At 48.8% G+C, this 19,356-nt stretch overlaps 1 protein-coding gene across 1 annotated transcript in view; it reads left to right on the top strand.

Annotated features, from left to right (window-relative positions):
• The window catches only part of IFT172 (intraflagellar transport 172), a 649,332-nt gene that overhangs the window by 166,692 nt on the left and 463,284 nt on the right, over positions 1 to 19,356 (top strand). The window contains exon 20 of the mRNA XM_029596359.1: positions 9,281 to 9,373. Coding sequence (XP_029452219.1) covers positions 9,281 to 9,373 — 93 coding nt within the window. The remainder of the gene's footprint in view (positions 1 to 9,280; positions 9,374 to 19,356) is intronic.

The following is a 19,356-nucleotide window of genomic DNA, read 5'->3' as shown; positions in this document are numbered from 1 at the left end:
TTCACGCGTCCTTAGTGCTTCTTGAAACTGACCCGTAACCCCTTCCGCACGCGGCATGTATATCAGATGTAAACGATCGAATTAGCTATTCCCTCCCATACAGTGACGCGCGCCCCAACTATCGCTATTTTACCCTGCCGTTTTGCCCCGCGTTTAACCTGCTAACTTACCGCCTACCCCTACCCCTGCGTAGGGGTAGGCGGTAAGACGGCAGGTAATGGTAGCCGGCAAACTTTCCCTCAAATCATTGCACTACACATGCGATTCCTTAAATTAACTTAAAACAATAATGCTAGACCGTGCAATTTCGGCGCTCAAGGCAGTCACATGCTGTGACGTCAAGCGTCGTGACGTCACGCCTTGAGCACCGAAATTGCACGGGCGTACACAGGTGTGCATTCATTCACTGTCGGCGGGGGCTTCTGGAGGCCGCTTTCGTCTCCGGCTCCCTCCGCCTGGATGAACGCACGCCCGCCCGCCGGCTCCCGCCGCTGCCTGGATAAACGCGCGCCCACCTGCCCGCCGGCTCCCGCCGCCACCCGGATGAACGGGCGCCCGCCGGCTCCCGCCGCCACCCGGATAAACGCACGCCCTCCCGCCGCCGCCTGGATAAACGTGCGTGGAGATGGGGGATTCGGAAAGTGACATCTAGGTATTTATATATAACAACTTTTGTTTTAGTTTTCGCCCTGCGCCTTGCTTCGGGAGGGGGGAAACCATCCACTTCCCGGTACCTGTCATTTCAAATGTCAGTTGAAATGACATTTGAAATGACAGGTACCACCGCACCCAGGATACTGTATAGGCGCTGTATTAAGCGCCTATACAGTAAAATGGGTTGCGCGGGCCTAATGCTTCCCTAACTCTTCGCAGACGCGGCTTGCATTTGCAAGCAATTTAAATAGAGTATCGAGCGGTATGTGAAGAGAACTGTGCGTGCGGGGAACGAGGGTGTGCCTGGCACTGCCGCACTCTTTCTAACGCGGCATAACTGTATCGACCTGTGTGATGATTATGCTGACACATTTATGGGTTAATGTAGGGGCCGTGGTCATGGCTTTCCTTTTCCTGTAGTCATTTAGTGACAACATTAAATGTCAGTACTTGACATTCTGGTTCCAAAATTTGAACTTCATGCTGAACATTGGGTCCCTCACCATGACCACCTTACATTTATTAGCAATTCCTTTTTTTTTTTTTAATTCTTTATCATTTTAAATTTTACAAACTGAAAAGATTTGTATACACTTCACAATCAGATATATCAATATATAACAGAAAAAGAAAGAAAATGATCAAGACTTTACATTTCTTATCCAATTTATGACATGTTACATAGTAGGAAAAATTAAATCTTAACTCATAGAAAGGGGCAAGAGAAATTTAGGAGACAATCCAGGAAATTCAACAATAACAATGTGGCATTATATAGTGTTCTTACCAGAATCTTATAAATTTGCCCTTCACCTAGCTAGCTAATGGAGAAGAGGTGGTTGACTTACGGGCCAATATAAATTGCTGTATTTGCTCTGGCTGTGAGAAAGCAAATGACTCATCACCTCTTTTTAAGAGTCATCTACAGGGGTATTTTAGGGTAAAGGTAAAACCCAGGGAAATAACCTCTTGCCTAAAAACCAGGAATTCTCTCCTCTTAGTCTAAGTTATTGGGGATAAATCAGGATATATTCTTATTATTTGATCGTAAAAAGTGACTGGAAATGCTCTAAAAAAGTTTCTAATGACATCATTAACATCTTTAGTGGAAATAAATGATACCAATAAAGTTTTCCTGTCTAATACTTCTAGATTTGAATTTTCTAGGAAATTTGTTCAATTTTGAGAAATTGGCAAAGCCGAAGTAATCCCCACATTTGAAGCCCTTTTATTCAAAAAAACGACATGAATTAACTGACGGCATTTTATCTTCAGGAAAAACAAGGGCCTCTAAGAAAAAGCTTAAAGGTTGTATAAGAAGATCACGTGATGTGGTGAGCTGGGAGGACGCTTTCCTCACCAGCTCCGGGGCCCACTCCACCAATCGAGCCCCATCCTGGCAGGAGCACAGTGACAGCGGAGCTATAAATCTACGGAAGCACAGGACGAATGTCCATAATTACATATATGAACAGAACAACGCCACCGATGACAACAAAGGGAGGAAAACGGGACAGAGAAAAACCTAAGGCTCCTGTGCCCAAGATGGCGGCCACCAGGGACGGTGAGTCCCCCTCTCCCTCTTCCACGGGGCTCACTATCACAGACATAAAAGCGGCGATCCGCGAAGCGCTTGACGAAAAGCTGGATCATATCACAGTTCAACTAGGGGAAATGCAGGAATCCCTAAACGAACTGAAACCTCGTTTAGAGCACGCTGAAAACAGAATCTCTAGTGTGGAAGATGATGCTTTACAAACCGAGCGCAAAATGGCCGCCACAGAAAAACAGCTAAAAACTCTAGAAGACAAAATCGACGAGCTCGAAAATAGAGCACGGAGGGACAACTTACGTTTTCTGGGCTTCCCGGAGAGTGTTGAGGAGAGGTCCCTCTGTGCTGTCCTGGAAGAGTGGCTTCCTACATCCCTTATGCTCCCGCATTTACAAGGCAAATTAGTGGTTGAACGGGCCCATAGGCTCGGGACGAAACGAGACACCCACACCCGGCCGCGGCTGATAATCGCTAAAATACTGAATTCCGCCCATAAAGCGGAATTATGGAGGGCTTCCAGAGCAAAGCGGGACCTAACTTATCAAGGCAACGGAATCCGAATTTTTCAGGACTTTTCGGCAGCGGTCTCCGAGGCCAGGCGGGCTTTCTCCGCCGTTTGTTCCTCCCTGCACAGCCGAGGAGTAAAATTCACTCTGCTCTACCCAGCCCGCCTCCGTGTCTGGCACGAGGAACGTGCGCACGTGTTCGACAAGCCGGCCTCAGCACAGGCTTTCCTCGAAAAGCTGAACGCTAACACCGGGAGCTGAAGGCTGCGAGGCGGCGAAAACGATTGAAAACTCCGGTCTCTGCGTCTCTTAGAATCCATCGGCAAGCAGGGTACACTAGCCTGGACTCGGACAGTGTCAAGGGGCGAAATCGCAGTAGGTACCCGGGGTTATTTTTCACGCTAAATACCAATGTTTTTTGGCAGTTTGGCACGTTTGAATGCCTTTTCAAGTTGATGTTACTGAGTTTTGGAGGAAACCCTATCATGGCGGAAGCACGGGATCGGGCGGGACGGACGGAGCGTTAATGGCGGCAGGAAGGGAAGGAAAGGAAAGGAAAAAAAAAAAAAAAAAAAACAAAAAATTAAAATCTCAAACCCAGGCCGGGGCAGAATCAACGGCGTCTACATTATATTTGAAATAAAATCGGTCCCCGGGGACTTACCAAAGTGGTTTTTGGCCGTTTTCTCTCTCCCTGATGGTAACCAGCTGCAGCTTTGCATGAAACTGGAGTTGCATGGTACTTCCAGGAGACCCTAGGCCGCGAGATGACCGGGGTCTGTGCGGGGTGTAAAGCACGATGAGCAAATTTGTCTCGCTAACCCCACCATATCACTCCGGCTGGGGACCGCATTAAAATCGCTTCTTCGAGGGGATGGCCGGGACCCGGACTGCCATTTCTCTACCGGTTTTTTTTTTTTTTTTTATTATTTTTTGGTGTGGATCTGGACAGAGAAGTTCTTCAGGGAGCCTTTTCAGCCTACAGACAGCGAGGGGGGCTTCCTCGGCAGAGGCCAGGGAAGGGACCCTACCATTTCAAACTTCGCCTGCACGGACCGCTTTGTGCTATTGCCAGACTATCGGGCCTTTGGCCAAAATTTCCCACTTGGTGGAGTGGGGCACCTGGACACATCTTCTGAGATCTCTATGCCTCCGGTTATTTCTGGAGGGGTTCAAGTTTATGGTTTATCTAAGTTTGGGGTAGGGAAGGAATTGGGAAAGGGGAGGGGGAGGTTGCAAGGGGATGGGGGAGGGGGGGAGGGGTATACAAGATTGTTCAGTTGGTCTAAGGATACGGAGGTTACGGAACCTAATGGGGGTACTGCGAATCCTTTCGGGTGTTTGATCCACGGGAGGAGAACAGAGGGTTGGCTGGGCTGGGGGCCACTGTCTGTACCGGTTGACATTCGGAACGCATTTCCATCCAAAATTGTAGTGTGGGTACATGTCTAAGTTGATATCTTGGAATGTCAATGGACTGGGAACCCCGGTGAAGCGGAAAAAAGTCCTGGCATACCTCAAGCGTTTGAATGCAGACATAGCTGGTATTCAGGAAACACACCTCACAGTGCAGGAAAGCCAGAAACTACAAAGGGACTGGGTGGGAGCCTGCTTGTATGCGGCAGCCCCAAATAGGAAAGGAGGGGTAGCGATACTGATCAACAAACAGGCGAATTTTCAGGTTGCCCAGTCCTTTCCGGATCCGGAGGGTAGATATCTTGTAGTACTGGGGACTTGGAATGGTAGACCAGTGACCATATGTAATGTTTATGCCCCGAATGATTATAACCACAAATTTTTTGTGCAGCTATGCAATTTACTACAAGTGCACACACAAGGAGCGCTTTATGTCCTAGGAGATTTCAACTGCGTGCATGATGTCACCCTGGACAAGAGTGCTCCGACCAAACAACAGATGGGAGGAGGGGGGAACAACACTAAACGAGGAATCGCTTTTCTTTGTCATCACTTAGCACTTTTGGACGTGTGGCGAACGCTCCACCCTTCGGAGCGGGACTACACGCATATCTCACGCTCCCATAACACACTATCTCGGATAGATTACATTCTTACTCCTAGGGATGAGCTTTCAACCATACAAACGGCTGAGATTGAAGGGCTAGCCATATCAGATCACGCCCCGGTCTCCATACGACTACGGCCACTAAATTCCACTCCTCACTCCCGTTTGTGGCGTTTCCCTGCTTTCCTCAAAGCGGAACCCCGCTTTCGAGACTTTCTCAAACAGAAATGGAAAGACTATGCACTTGACAATAAACAGCATAGGGACACTCCGCAACTGTTCTGGGACGCTGCGAAGGCGGTGCTCCGAGGAGAAATTATTGCATATGTACACTCGCGAAATAAACGAATAAATCAGTCCATCGTAGAGTTAGAGGATCTTTTGCAAAGAGCGAGAAAATCCTGGCTGAGTCACAAAACGGATGCGCATAGAAAGGAGTTTTACAGCATTTTGGGGAGGTTAAATTCCCTTCTGGATGCTAGAGCACAGTCATATCTATGGAAGGGGCAACAATCTTTCTTTAAATATGGCAACAAGCCTAGTCGGTTATTAGCTAATTTAATCAAAATCCGACGAAAAAAAGCCTATATTGGGAATTTACGCCATACCACGGGTAGACTTACCACTAATGACACCGAGATACGAGAAATCTTTCGTCAATTTTATAGCACGCTGTATCAAGCGGAACCTGGGGGCGTGGGGGAAGAGGAAGAACATTTCTTTCGGGACATTGCCATGCCCTCCCTCTCGGGTTCCCAACTCTCCTTTCTGAACCGCCCAATTCAGGAATTCGAAATCGCTCAGGTTATAGCAGCGGCGCAACCGGGCAAGGCCCCAGGCCCTGACGGATTCTCCTACGATTTTTACAAGATCCTAGAGCCTTTTATTAGTACGCCCTTAACCGAGTATTTTAGAGAGGGTCTGCGGCAGAACTGTTTCCCTGCCAAATTCAATGCAGCACATATCATAGTTTTACCTAAGCCAGGAAAGGATCCGACGAGTCCCTCTTCCTATCGACCGATATCGTTATTAAATTGTGACTTAAAGATCTTGGCGAAAGTCTTGGCGGAGAGGCTTAAAGTCCTCCTTCCTTCTTTAATTTCTCACCATCAGACCGGTTTTGTTCGGGGGCGTAAACCCAACGCGAATATAATTAAATTACTTACAGCCATGTCCATCTGCCAAGCACAGGATATCCCAGCTCTGGTGATAGGCTTCGACTCGGAAAAGGCTTTTGACCGGGTGGCCTGGCCATACCTTTTTTCGACTTTGCAACGTTTTGGCATTCGAGGCGATTTTTTGCACTATCTTTTGTTATTATATCAGGACCCCACCTCCCGCTTACTGGTGAACAATGGTGTGTCCGAGGCTGTAGACATACAGCGTGGGGTCCGGCAGGGATGCCCTCTGTCTCCCTTACTATACATTCTATCCCTGGACCCTCTTTTGAGGAAAATTGATGGGTGTAAGGGGGTGAAGGGTTTTGGGGGACCGCAATGCATCTTTAAAATTGCCGCTTTTGCGGACGACCTGCTAGTCTACTTAACAAATCCACGCCTCTCCCTATCGACTGTGCTGAGACTTTTGGAGCAATACAGTCAATTTGCGGGATTGAGGATAAACTTTGCCAAATCCGAGGCCTTAGCGGTCACTGATTCCACAACAACCTACTGGCAAACAGACTTTCCTCTACAATGGGCTACTGACACCTTAAGATACTTGGGTTTACACATTCCTAAAAATATGACACATTTCTATAAGGTCAATATACACCCCCTTCTAAGAAAATCTCAAGATTCTTTGAAAAGATGGACCTCCCTCCCTTTGTCTCTGATGGGACGTATACAGCTTTTTCAGATGGTTTTGCTACCAAAGTGGCTATACATTCTCCAATTGGCCCCTTTGTGGCTGACTAAAAGAGACTACCACCTGTTCCAATGTGCTTTACGATCTTATCTATGGAAGGGACAACGGGCTCGAATACCTTTATCAACGCTCGTGCGGCCCAGGGAGGGGGGAGGTCTAGGATGCCCAAATTTGATGTGGTATAATTTAGCTTGCAGCATGCGCTATGTGAAGGATTGGCTTTTCGCGCTGACCTCTGTTACTCCCTATCCATACCTCCTAGAGTGGTATGGGGTTTCCTCTCTAAATCCGTTGCTACAAATTCCCTGCAACCTGATACCTAGCCCCATCAAAGTGCAAGGGCTATGGCAGACCTGTAGGAAAGCATGGCAGCTTTTTTGCAAATTGGGGCACATCCCAAGTCCCCTGACGACATTACTTACAATAACGGGGCACGACCTCTTTCTCCCTGGGAAACATAGCATAGTATTTCAAAGATGGAAGACCTCGGGATTAACATATCTTTTTGAGCTTTATGATGGGTTGACCGGGGAGGTTGTTCCCTTTCAGACCCTCCAACAACGGTATTCTCTCCCAGGGGGGGATGTATTCGCATACACCCAGGTTCGACATTTCCTTCGCTCAGGGGCACATCGCCTTCTAGATACTACAGAAGTCCAGGGAGTGAGAGAGGTGGTCCAGGTGGGTAGAAGGCAGCGGGCTTCGGTATCATATTTTTATAAGGCGCTTATGGGGTTTTTGGATTCAAGCCTACTACATGTTCTTTACACTAGATGGCAATCCTGGCATCTATTTTCTCTAACATACGCTGAGTTCCTGCAATGTTTCCGGGATTTGCCTGATTTGTCGGAAAATGCAATCTTACAGGAAACACAATACAGATTTCTTTGGCAGAGTCATATAACGCCCAAACGAGCTTATCAAATGAACATTGCACAGACTCCTCGATGTCCCAAATGTAATGATATGGCCAGCACCTATTTCCACTGCTTTTGGGAGTGTAGAGCGATTACTAACTTTTGGAAACAACTGTGCAATACTTGTCAAATAATTCTAAAAAAGAAATTATCACCAGATCCAAATCTCTGGTTTTTCGGATTGGACGATTCTCTGTTTGCTCCGCTGCCCAAACCGGAAAGGTTTTTCATTTTACGGGCGGGATTGGTAGGAAAACAAGTCATTTTAACCCAGTGGCTTGCTACAGACCCCCCAAACCATGAGCACTGGTTTAAGAAGATGGTAAGTCTGTGCTCTATGGAACATGCCATCTTGACAAAGACGGAGCCAAAGAAGTCTGTACGCACATCATTAACGTGGAAGGCTTTTACTGAATACTTAAGTCCTAGGGTCTGCCATCGCGAGGACCCGTGGGCTCCAGTGATAGATCCACCAGCGCGCACAGTTGTTGAGGAGAAACGCCAGGAGGGAGAGACACGAGAACCCATGGACGAGTCCCTCTAAGGTCACGCTTTGCCTCATCCGATGCTCAGAAGACCAACTGCAGGAAAAGACTGAATTATTTATAAAGGGGGAGGGCGGGTGGGAGGGGGGAGGGGAAGTAAGGTAGGGGGTGGTATGTTATGAAGAATTTGTTTATTTGACTGTTGATTGTAAACAAAAATTTCAATAAAAAGATTATACAAAAAAAAAAAAAAAAAAAAAAAAGGTTGTATAAGAAATTTCCCTAACAATCTGAGGAAAATTTAAAATCCTCAGGTTAAATTGACGAGCATTATTTTCTATTGTCTCCAATCTTCTAGAGGTTACAAACTGATATTTTATAATCGTAGAGTTAACTTTAGAAATCTCCAATATTTTATTCTCAATTTCAGTCACTTTGTTTGAAAGTGTAGTTGTAGTTTGCTGAATCTCCACAATCTTCTGTTGATTATTATATGCCATAGAGTCAACTTTGCTTTTTAAGCGTTTTAAAGAGGTACCGAAGCCTACCATCAAGTCCCAACTAGCTTCTAGGGTGATTGCTTCCAGTTTTGGGGTTTGCAGCCAAGACTTACCCATATTGCAGGCAGATGATGGTTCCTGGGCTCCTTCCCGAGGGTTTTGTGAACTTTCTCTCCCCAAGTAAATCTTTGGGCGTACTACAGGTCATCTCCCGCACCAGTATTCGTCTCCACTCCGGCGCCGACTAGGCTTTCCACTTCCTGCAAACTGCTGGCAGAAGCTCCCTTACCCTCAGTAGCGGCACTCGCATCAGCAGTCCGCGACTGAGTCGCAACTCCGCAGGGGTCACGCTGCGCAGGAGGCTGTCGTTGGTCCAGGCTAAGGGACGTCTCCTCTGCGGGAGGCTCCGGCTCCCCCAGGCTAGAACCTCCATCGGGCTCCCTGACTCCTTACAAACAATCTGGTTGGGAGAGAAACTGCAGGATCTCCAGCTGTGTTAGGGGAGGTATGGGTTCGGAGGGAAAACACCTCACCTTCCCCTTCCGTTTTGGAGGCATTTGCAAAGTTTATCCAGAAAAAATTCAGGCAAGAAAATCACAGCGTCTGATCCGTGTCTCAGCTATGCCACCATCTTGCTGGTAACGGCTAACTGAGCAATTCTAAAGTAGGACTGTTATTCTACACTTTACTACTAACCAAGCATTTGAGGAACTTACCAGAAAAAGTATCTCAATGTATCCTTTAATCGATCAAAAATGAGGTCTGTCTGTTTTTCAGGTTGGTGATGGTACAGATTTTTATCAAGTACGTGCCCGCCTGGCAATGCTGGAAAAGAATTACAAGCTAGCAGAAATGATCTTCTTGGAGCAAGTGAGTACCATAGGAGATGAAGGGGCATAGCTAGAAATGAAAGGTTAGAAATGATTTCCTGTAGCATGTGAGTGCCAGCTTGCATACTGAAGGGATGGATGTGAACAGTTAAGAGTCTGAGGTAAGCTGGAGACATTCAGACTCCTAGGGTTACCTACTTAGTAATGTTTTTTCTGGCAGTGGCCTGTACCTCTAAGTATGTCATACAAATTTTCACTGTTGATGACTGGTACCAAGATTGGATAACATATCCCCTATACTTTATTTCCTCCTGCTTTTACTTGTATTCCCAAATTGATTTTTAAGCTGCTTTTATTTGTTGAATATCTTTAAACCACCTGTCTGAACCTTCCTCGTTCTCTGCCTACATGTTAAAGTATTGATTTCTAATTTGCTTTCTTTTGCTTTTCTTAATCCCTCTTCTTCAGATAAGAAACCTGAAGAATCCAAATTTTATCATTTATAAAAGCATTGACTTTAGGCTGGCCTGGTGGCTTAGTGGCAGTGCTATGCAAAGGATTTGGATTTGACTGCTGTGCGTTGTTTCTGTTCCTCTGACTGACCATAGCTGAAGATGCTGTGGAGGCAGCATTGACAGCCTTTGAAAGGAAAGAGGCTCAACGTTAAACAGTGACACCTTGTGGCTGATTTAAGATTGCATATATGCCAGATTCTAGAAGCGGCCATGGTTTATGATGGCTGGCCTAGGTGGGGAGGATTTATAAAATGGGGAAAACTCCCAGGTAGATTTATTTATTTTTAACATTTTTATATACCGAAATTCATGTAGCAAAAGTTACATATCAATTCGGTTTACATTATAACATTAAACAGGCAAGACAGAGTGCAATTACATCGAACAGGAGGATAAACTTGGATCAAGTAACTGGGGATTAAAGAACAAGAAGATACAATAAATAATGTAGTACTCGAAAGGACCTGGCTAAAATACAGTAGACACGTTGCAAGGTGCACATATTTGGGAAGATTTAGAGTAAAATTATTGGTATGGATAGAAGGCTTGTTCGAATAGCCAAGTTTTGAGTCTCTTTTTAAAGGCGATAGGGCAATAGATAGATTGATAGGGCGATAGATGTGGCGAAGACCCATGGCACTGTAGTCCAATAGAGGTGCATTCTAAATGATCTGGCAGCTGAAAGTAGCAGAAGGAAAGTAGGCCAAAAACATAACAAATGTTGATTCTTGATTCTGAGTCTTATTTTAACTCATTTTAAATCCATCAATATTAGCTTATTGCCCAAAAAATCAGTGATATGGGTTATTAATAGCATCACATAGTAAATGCACAATTAATTTGTGGCATTTGTTGCCAGAGGATATGGTCAAAGTTAATAGCATGGCTGGGTTTAAAAATGATTTGGATGAAGAGGAAGTAATGTTACTGACTGTGAGAGAAGCATAAGGAGAGAGTTCTCATTGAGATTCTAATATTAGTTAATCAATGACATTGGCGTTTGCTGAGTTCAGTAAATTATAATTTGCTACACATATCTTCTCTGTTTATGAGGCATAAAACGATGGATTTTAAGGACTTTTCTACTCTGGTAGTGGCTACACCCTGCGAGAAACAAAAAAAATATGATTGCGGGAGGGCTTACGAATTTGAGCAAAGGCAGATCTGATGAGGCACCTGGACCTGGGAAGCTGCAAAATATCACTTGAGCAGAGTTTGAAGGGTGTTTCAAGATTTTAAAAAGGACATAGTCTCTTTTAAGGATGAGGTCTTAGGAATAGTGACAGATCTGTGAAGTGATATCTCAGAGGGTGGAAGAAGCAGAACAAAAGAAATGTAGGAGCAGGCTGAATCATTAACAGAAATACAAGAAAACATGAAAGGGTTGGAGAGAGCGAGCAACGAGCTATTTGACAAAATTGAAGATCTGAAGAATCATTCAAGGTGATGTAAATTGTAAATTTGGGACATGCTTGAAACAAGTGAGTTCATGGACTGCATGGAGCTCACCAAAAAGTAAGCAGAGTGATATTGGAAGCGGGGGACACTTCCAAGCTTGGGACTGGAAGTGAAAGTGGAATTGGGAACATTGGGCATTGGTCACACCTCAGGACATAATTATATGTTTCCCTGATTTCCTTGTCAAAGAAGTAATTCTGATGAAGGCAAGGGCTCTAGGATTGTTCAGTTGGGAGGACCACCAGATTGCAATATATGATGATTTTTCCATTGTCAGCAAAACAAACAGCAACACAATCCCTCCTTCCTCCCAAGGTAGTATTACCAGGCTTGGAAGAAGACTGAAGAGACTTGAGTGCTGGGACGCTAGTGCAGGAAAGCCTGCGTGAGCTCAGAAAGCAAAGTCAAACTTTCTGGGCTTTGAAAGAAAAATGACCCAACTTGGTGCTGTTGGATGACATCACACATCAGGTGTGGCTGTTTGTTTTGCTGTCCATAGAGAACACCTGTTACAGGTAAGCAAGTTTCCTTTATCACCAGCTGCACAGAAGAGATGATGTGAATTTAATGATATTATATTTATCCCAGGACAAGCAGGATGATAGTCCTCACATATGGGTGACATCACTGGACAGAGCCCTATCATGGAAAACTTTCTGTCAAAGTTTCTATAAACTTTAGACTGGCACACTGAGCCCACTGAGCATGCCCAGCATGCCATTATCCCTCGAGCCACAGGGGTCTCCCTTCAGTTTTCTTTTTTCCGCGCTGCAGTTAGTCTCGTGGTTAAGGAGCCCTGTGTGATTTCACACAACTTTTCCTCACGGAAAAACTAATACTTTTTCTCAGAAAAATCCCCTCATTGGGGTCTCCCAGTCTCCGATCAATTTTTCTTCGATCAGTGACTAAAATAAATATTTTCCGGTCGATACCGTTCCAAATTTTTATCGGTGACCGCAGGCTGTCGATGGCTGTCTGGCCTTTTACAATGGCAACTGGCTTTTAAAAGTGCCCTAATTGCCCCCGTACAATGTCTATCACCGATCCTCACATTGAGTGTGTCTTGTGCCTTGGCCCCGGACACAACGTTTCATCATGTCCCCAATGTGCTGAGATGACTTCCAAAGTTAGACGGGCCCGTCTAGATAAAATGGAATATCTTTTCAGTATTCAGCTCATTCCATAGTCATCAACGCAGTTGTCTTCGGCAGGAGTTACAAAAAAGGTAATCTTAAAAACCCGCCGGGTGCATAGGGTAGTGGGGACCCACTATCCCCAACTCCAACGAAGGCATCAACGAAATCAGCATTGGTGCTCGAAAAAAGGGAGCACCATGAGAAACAGTCATCCGCATCGACGGGAACAGCCCAGTGCCGATTCCGATCCGGGGGTGAGTTCAATACCTATCGACCCACCCGCTAAAAAGCCCAGGATCGAAGATACTTCGACACCATCGATACCAGAACCGAGGCAATCCCCACCGACATCAGTGCCGGTTATTGAGCTCCCACAGAGTCCTGTGGTGCAGCCAGTTTTGCCTCCTCTGCCACCCCCTATAGCTGCTATGTCTGCATCAGCTATCAGGGAGGAACTGGACGGTTTTATCCGCCAGGCAGTAGTCGATGCCCTCCGTGAACTCCATCTACCGGTGCCGGTTCCCGTACCTCCACCAACTCCGGAGGCATTGATGCTTCAACCCTTACTGTCCTGGCTCGATTCCTTGATCGGTGCCCTGCCGACTCAACTGGTGCCATCAAGGCCGAAGACACCAATTAAGCACCCGAATCAACCGGTTCCGATTCCGGACTCTTCGGATGCTGACTCCACCGACTCCGACCATCAACCATCGCCTCCTCAACTGAGGCCAGGACTGTCGGGTCTCTCAGGATTGAGCCATCCGGCACTGATTCCAAAGAAGCAAAAATCATTGATGGATCCATCGAAGATGAAATCTCTATCGATGCCATTCTCCATTCCTCCTTCTAGTCCACATCCACACATTTTATCTGACACTTGGGACATTCCATTACTGTGGTGAGACACCTCTACATGACAATGAGTCACAAAAGGTGGGAAAACACTGAGAGGGAATTTGGAAGGGAATCTTCTGTTTAAAGTAGTCTCACTTTGAAAGGACAACATCTGATGTGTAAACATTGCTGGAGAGTAGATGGAAATCTCCTGAAGTCATCTTAGCAAAACTGTTGATTCTTCTAGGGCAAGCAGAATGGTAGTCCTCACATGTGGGTGACATCATCAGATGGAGCTTGACACGGAAAACCTTTTTGTCAAATTTTTTGAAAATTTGACTGGCACACTGAGCATGCCCAGCATGCAGCTATCCGTGCATTCACACGGGGTCTCCTTTCAGTCTCTTTTTTTCCCACAAAGTAATTGCCTCACGGAGGTGGAACTCTGCTCTTCCGTTTGATTTTCAAAGTTCTCCTGTCATTTTTTGATGGTCTCCGCGCCGGGTCCCTCCTCCACCCATCGGTGTCTTCCTGCAGCGCAGTAGGTTGAAATGTTTTCCCTTGTTGCGATCAGTTCCCGGTGTGTTGCTCCTTGGTGGCCGCTGGCCATTGATTGCTCGCCGACTGTTTCTCATGGGGTCGTCCGGTTTTTGACGATGCCCCCAGTGCTCGCGGACCATGTCCATCACTGATCCGCATGAGACTTGTATCTTCTGCCTGGGAGCATCACACAACGTCGGGGGCCTGCGCTCTCTACGCTCACATGACCCCCAAAAGCCGTCTCGCCTCGCTGGATAAGATGGAAAAGCTTTTTGGGCTCAAAATGTCTAACCCATCTACTCCGGCATCAGGGGCATCAACTCCAGGAGGCCGTGGAGAGCCGCTAGATGTGCCGAATCTCTCTACTCCTCCATTGGGACCCCCTCGAGAGAGAGAGAGAGGGGCCGGAGATAGGCCTTCTCTGGTATCTTCTCTTTCCAAGGCATCAGGATCTTCGTCTTCCTCGGCACCAGGGAAAGACAGTGCCAAGCACCGAGGGAAGTCCCGTAAACAATGGCACCAGTCACCGTCTCTCTTCACGGCACCAGATCAGGTGCGGCTCCAGCGTCTGCTGTGCCAGCACTGAAGCGACCCTGTGGAGAGGAGGCCTCAGCCCTCTATCAGACCTGGGAGTCTCAGGCGTTCCCCACCAGTGTTGGTGCTGGGCACCGAGCCTCCTTCGGGCTCTGAGGAGGCTCTGGTGAAGCCTTCTCCACCTCCTCTTCAGTCCATTCTTTTCTCAGCGGACTTTCATGAGGAATTGGATTGCAGGGTTCAGCTAGCGGTGCTACGAGCCCTGCGGGGCATCAAGCCGCCATCAGCACCAGTTTCCATGCCAGTGCCGGAGCCTGCGCAGTCTCTCTTGGCACCCCTGCTCGAGTGTTTAGACATCCTTTTGGGTGCACTTCTAACGCAGCTGGTGCCTAGGGCACCATTGGTGTCGCAGCAGCCACCAATGCCCTCCTCCAGAACAATTCCCATCATCGAGTCCTCCGAGAAGGAAGAATCATTGTGGCCAATGACACCCACTGGGGCGCTAGTTCCACGACCACAATTCTCCAATTTCGGCCCCGGACCATTGGGAGTCATGGGGCCGTCGGTGCCCAAACCGAGAGGCTTGGGCATGGACCCTCTGCGATGGCCCCCAGAGGGAACCTTAGCAAAAAGGAGCCCCCCTTATGATCCATGGGGGAACGATAGCTCCGAGTCCTCTTCGGACGACTCAGGCGCCCTTCTGTCGCAACTGTCTCCACCTGATGTGAGGCGTAGGTTCCTCCCCTGGAAGAACTTTCCTTTGCGGGTTTTGTCTGGGCAATGGCGGAGGCCATCCCATTTCAGCTCTCACTGAGGAGGATGCCCCGCACAAAATGCTGGATGTCCTTCAGTTTGAGGATGCCCCAAAGAAAATAGTGGCAGTCCCAGTCCATGACATTTTCAAGGAGCTACTTAGGATCTGGGAACACCCAGTGACCGTTCCTCCGGTTGGTTGGAAGGCAGATGCAATTTATTTGGTACAATAAGTGATGGGGTTTGAGAGACGATACCTCCCGCATCAATCTGTGGTGGTAGAGTCCGCCCTCAAAAAAGCCAAGCGCTCCCGCACCCTCAGGTGCATCTTCCAGGCCAGGAGCATCAGCGTTGGATGCTCTGGGTAGGAAGGTGTATCAGGGCGCTATGCTCCTCACCCGCATTGCCTCCTACCAACTGTATATGACCCAGTACAATCGGAACATGTGGAAGCAAGTACTGTCGGAGTGTCTGCCTCAACAGCACATGGACGCTTTTTTGGCGGTGGTATAGCAGGGTCTGGAGGTGGGTAAACACAAGGTGTAATCTGCCTACGATGTTTTTGAGACAGTGGCCAGGGTAGCCGCAGTGGGCATTGGTGCCCGAAGGATGGCCTGGCTCCATGCCTCGGACCTTCGGCCAGAGGTCCAGGAGAAGCTGGCAGATCTGCCCTGCACTGGGCAGAATCTCTTCGGGGATAAGGTCAGGGATGCAGCATGAGATCCTTCAGCACCTCTCCGCCAGTACCTCTGACCCACTATCCTCTGTCAGAAAATCCTCGTGACAGGGCTCTAGAAAGGCCTTCTATTGCTAGAGGAAATAATTACCCTCCTGCCTCGAGGGCATATATGCCATACATGGCTTTCCAGTTTCGCTTCAGGCAACAGAAGGCCCCCAGGACTCAGCCAGCCCCTCAGCAGAGCCCCGCTATGGGGTTTTGACTGGGAGCGGGGAGCATAAGCCATACTGCTGTACTCTTGGCACCCTACCCTCCAGTTGGGGGCAGGCTGCATCTTTTGGCGGAACACTGGCCCCTCATTAGCTCAGACCAGTGGGTTTTCTCCATCGTTCTCAAAGGGTACCAGCTAAACTTCAGGGATGTCCCACGGACTCTCCCCCATGTCCATCGTGGGCCTCATCCACTCATCAGGAAATACTTTCGACAGAGCTTTCAGCCCTTCTAACAGCTGGAGCAGTCGAGCCTGTTCCTCTGCATCAGCAGGGACTTGGGGTTTTACTCTCGGTATTTCCTGATACCAAAGAGAACAGGGGTCTCCGCCCTATTCTCGATCTAAGAGCCTTGAACAAGTTTCTTCAAAGAGAAAAGTTCAAGATAGTGTCTTTGGGCACCCTGATACCACTCCTGCAAAAAGGAGACTGGTTGTACTCCCTTGACTAAAGACACCTATGCCCACATTGAGATCTTTCCTGCTCACAGGAAGTATCTCCGATTTCTTATGGGCAAGGAACACTTCCAGTACAGAGTGTTGCCATTCGGCCTCGCATCAGCCCCTCGGGTTTACGCCAAGTGCCTGGCAGTTGTGGGGGGGCACACCTCCACTGTCAGGGGGTTCCCCTACCTCGACAACTGACTGGTCAAGAGTGCCACCTAGGAGCGTGTGCTATATGCTCTCAATCTGACCATTGCAGTGCTGCAGTCTCTGAGGTTTGTTATCAATTACCCCGAGTCCCATCTCATCCCAACGCTACAGTTGGGATTCATCAGGGCCAGACTGGACACAGTGCAAGCCAGGGCATTTCTCTCCCACGATCGAGCACTCGCCCTGTCATCCCTTGCGAGTTTGGTCCGCCGACACTAGCAGGTTTTGGCTCACCTTCTGCTGCGTCTTCTGGGTCACATGGTAGCATCTGTCCATATCCCCCCCTCGGCCAATCTGTGTGTGCGCAGAGCGCGGTGGACATTGTGGTCTCAATGGATGCAGGCAATCCAGAACCTCAATGCACATATTTGCATTACACTATCTCTCCAGGTCTCCCTGTCCTGGTGGGAGGACCTGTCCAGTCTGGAGCAAGGGGTCCCCTTTCAAGTTCCCCTGCCCCAGATCGTACTGACCACCGATGCATCCCCCCTGGGTTGGCAGGCGCATGTGGACAACCACCGTACACAAGGTCATTGGTCACCTCAGGAGTCTCAATGCCAGATCAACTTCCTGGAGCTTTGGGCGATCTGCTACGCTCTTTGGGCGTTTCGGGATCATTTGTCCCACAAACAGGTCTATCCAGTACCGAGCGGTAGGAAGAGCTGCGTTAGTGCCCGGCGCACCCGTGGTTGCCACACGCACAGTGCAGCTCACCTACCGCTCGATCCTGAACTATAATTTCATGCAAATGTAAACCGCGTCTAAGAAGGGTCCGTGAAGCGTTAGGCCCGCGCAACCCATTTTACTGGATAGAGCGCCTATACAGTATCCTGGGTGCGCGGGCCTAACGCTTCACGCCACGCTGGTATCTGTCATTTCAAATGTCATTTGAAATGACAGATACCAGGAAGTCGGGACTGCCAGTCCCCCCTCCCCTCCTCCCGAAGCAGGGCGCGAAAAGCAGCCTTGCTCCGGGAGGAGGGGAGAAGGGACTGGCAGTACGAAGCGGCGAAGCGACTTACTTTTTGCACCCCCCTCCGGACATCGGACGACCTCTCCTGCCTCCAGCTGCTCGCGAAGATGGACGCCTGCAAAAAGTAAGTTGCTTCGCCGCTTCACACTGTCAGTGTCTCTTCTTCCCTCCTCCCGGAGCAAGGCTGCTTTTCGCGCCCTGCTTCGGGAGGAGGGAAGAAGAGACACTGACAGTGTGAAGCGGCGAAGCAACTTACTTTTTGCAGCCCTCATCGGACCTCTCCTGCCTCCCGCTGCGCGACTTACTTTTTTTTGCAGCCCTCCGGCCATCAGCAGGAACGGATCGTGGCTCCCCTGCCTCCCGGCGAAGATGGACGCCTGCACGGGGGAAAGCGGCCCCTGTGCGTGCAATTGGCCGCTCAAGACGTGACGTCACGACCTGCACGGGGGAAAGCGGCCCCTGTGCGTGCAATTGGCCGCTCAAGACGTGACGTCACGACGTTTGGCGTCACGGCATGTGACGTCACGTCTTGAGCAGCCAATTGCACGCACAGGGGCCGCTTTCCCCCGTGCAGGCGTCCATCTTCGCCGGGAGGCAGGGGAGCCACGATCCGTTCCTGCTGATGGCCGGAGGGCTGCAAAAAAAAGTAAGTCGCACAGCGGGAGGCAGGAGAGGTCCAATGGGGGCTGCAAAAAGTAAGTTGATTCGCCGCTTCACACTGTCAGTGTCTCTTCTTCCCTCCTCCCAAAGCAGGGCGCGAAAAGCAACCTTGCTCCGGGAGGAGGGAAGAAGGGGCTGGCAGTACGAAGCGACTTACTTTTTGCAGCCTCCTCTGGACATCGGAGGGGGCTGCAATTTAGAACGTTTTTTTCGCTTTTTTTTTTTTTTTTGCTTCGGGAGGAGGGGAGAGGACTGGGGCTGCCCCGGAGACCGGCACCCATGATCGCGGCCGGGGCAGGTGAGCGGGGGCTGGGGGAAAGCTTGCCGCCTACCCTTACCCCTGCCTCTACCGCAGGGGTAAGGGTAGGCGGTAAGTTAGCAGGTTAAACGCGCGACAAAACGGCAGGGAAAGATAGCGATAGTCGGGGCGCGGGTTACGGGATGCTAGGGAATAGCTAATTCGCTCGTTTGCATGCAATATACATGCTGCGTGCGGAAGGGATTGCCCGGGGATTTTAGGAAGCGGTAGGAGTAGGTTAAAGGGGATTCGGGATCACAGGAAGGGCTAACGCGGCCGGAAAGTGAGTAGAATGCGGGTTAGGAGCGGGGTAAACGCGGCCGCACTTTACTGGATAGACCTGAAAGTGATTCTTTTCCAGAGAGATGATCAGGTGGTGATAGGTACATAAACATGGGGGCATTGGTTCGTTCCTTCTCTGTCAAGAGGAGGTACAAATATCGGCCTGGGCCCTGTCACAAGGCATGATTCCACGAGCAGTGTACCTAGCTGGGACAGAGAATTTGGTTGCGGATCGCTTGAGTCGAGTGTTCTGACTGTACGAGTGGTCGCTGGATCCAACAGTAGCGGACCGGATCTTCCACCTGTGAGGAACCCCAGATTTGGACTTCTTTTCCTTCCCTTGCAACAGCAAAGTGAACCACTTCTGCTCCCTGTTCAGGGCAGACGGACCACCAGCCTTAGATGTCTTCGCCCGCCAAGGGTCTCCTGTATGCGTATC

Source organism: Rhinatrema bivittatum, chromosome 3 (genome assembly GCF_901001135.1).
Source record: "Rhinatrema bivittatum chromosome 3, aRhiBiv1.1, whole genome shotgun sequence".
NCBI classification, from domain to species: Eukaryota; Metazoa; Chordata; class Amphibia; order Gymnophiona; family Rhinatrematidae; genus Rhinatrema; species Rhinatrema bivittatum.
Note: the sequence above shows the minus strand (reverse complement) of the source record. Positions and strands in the feature narration are given on the sequence as shown.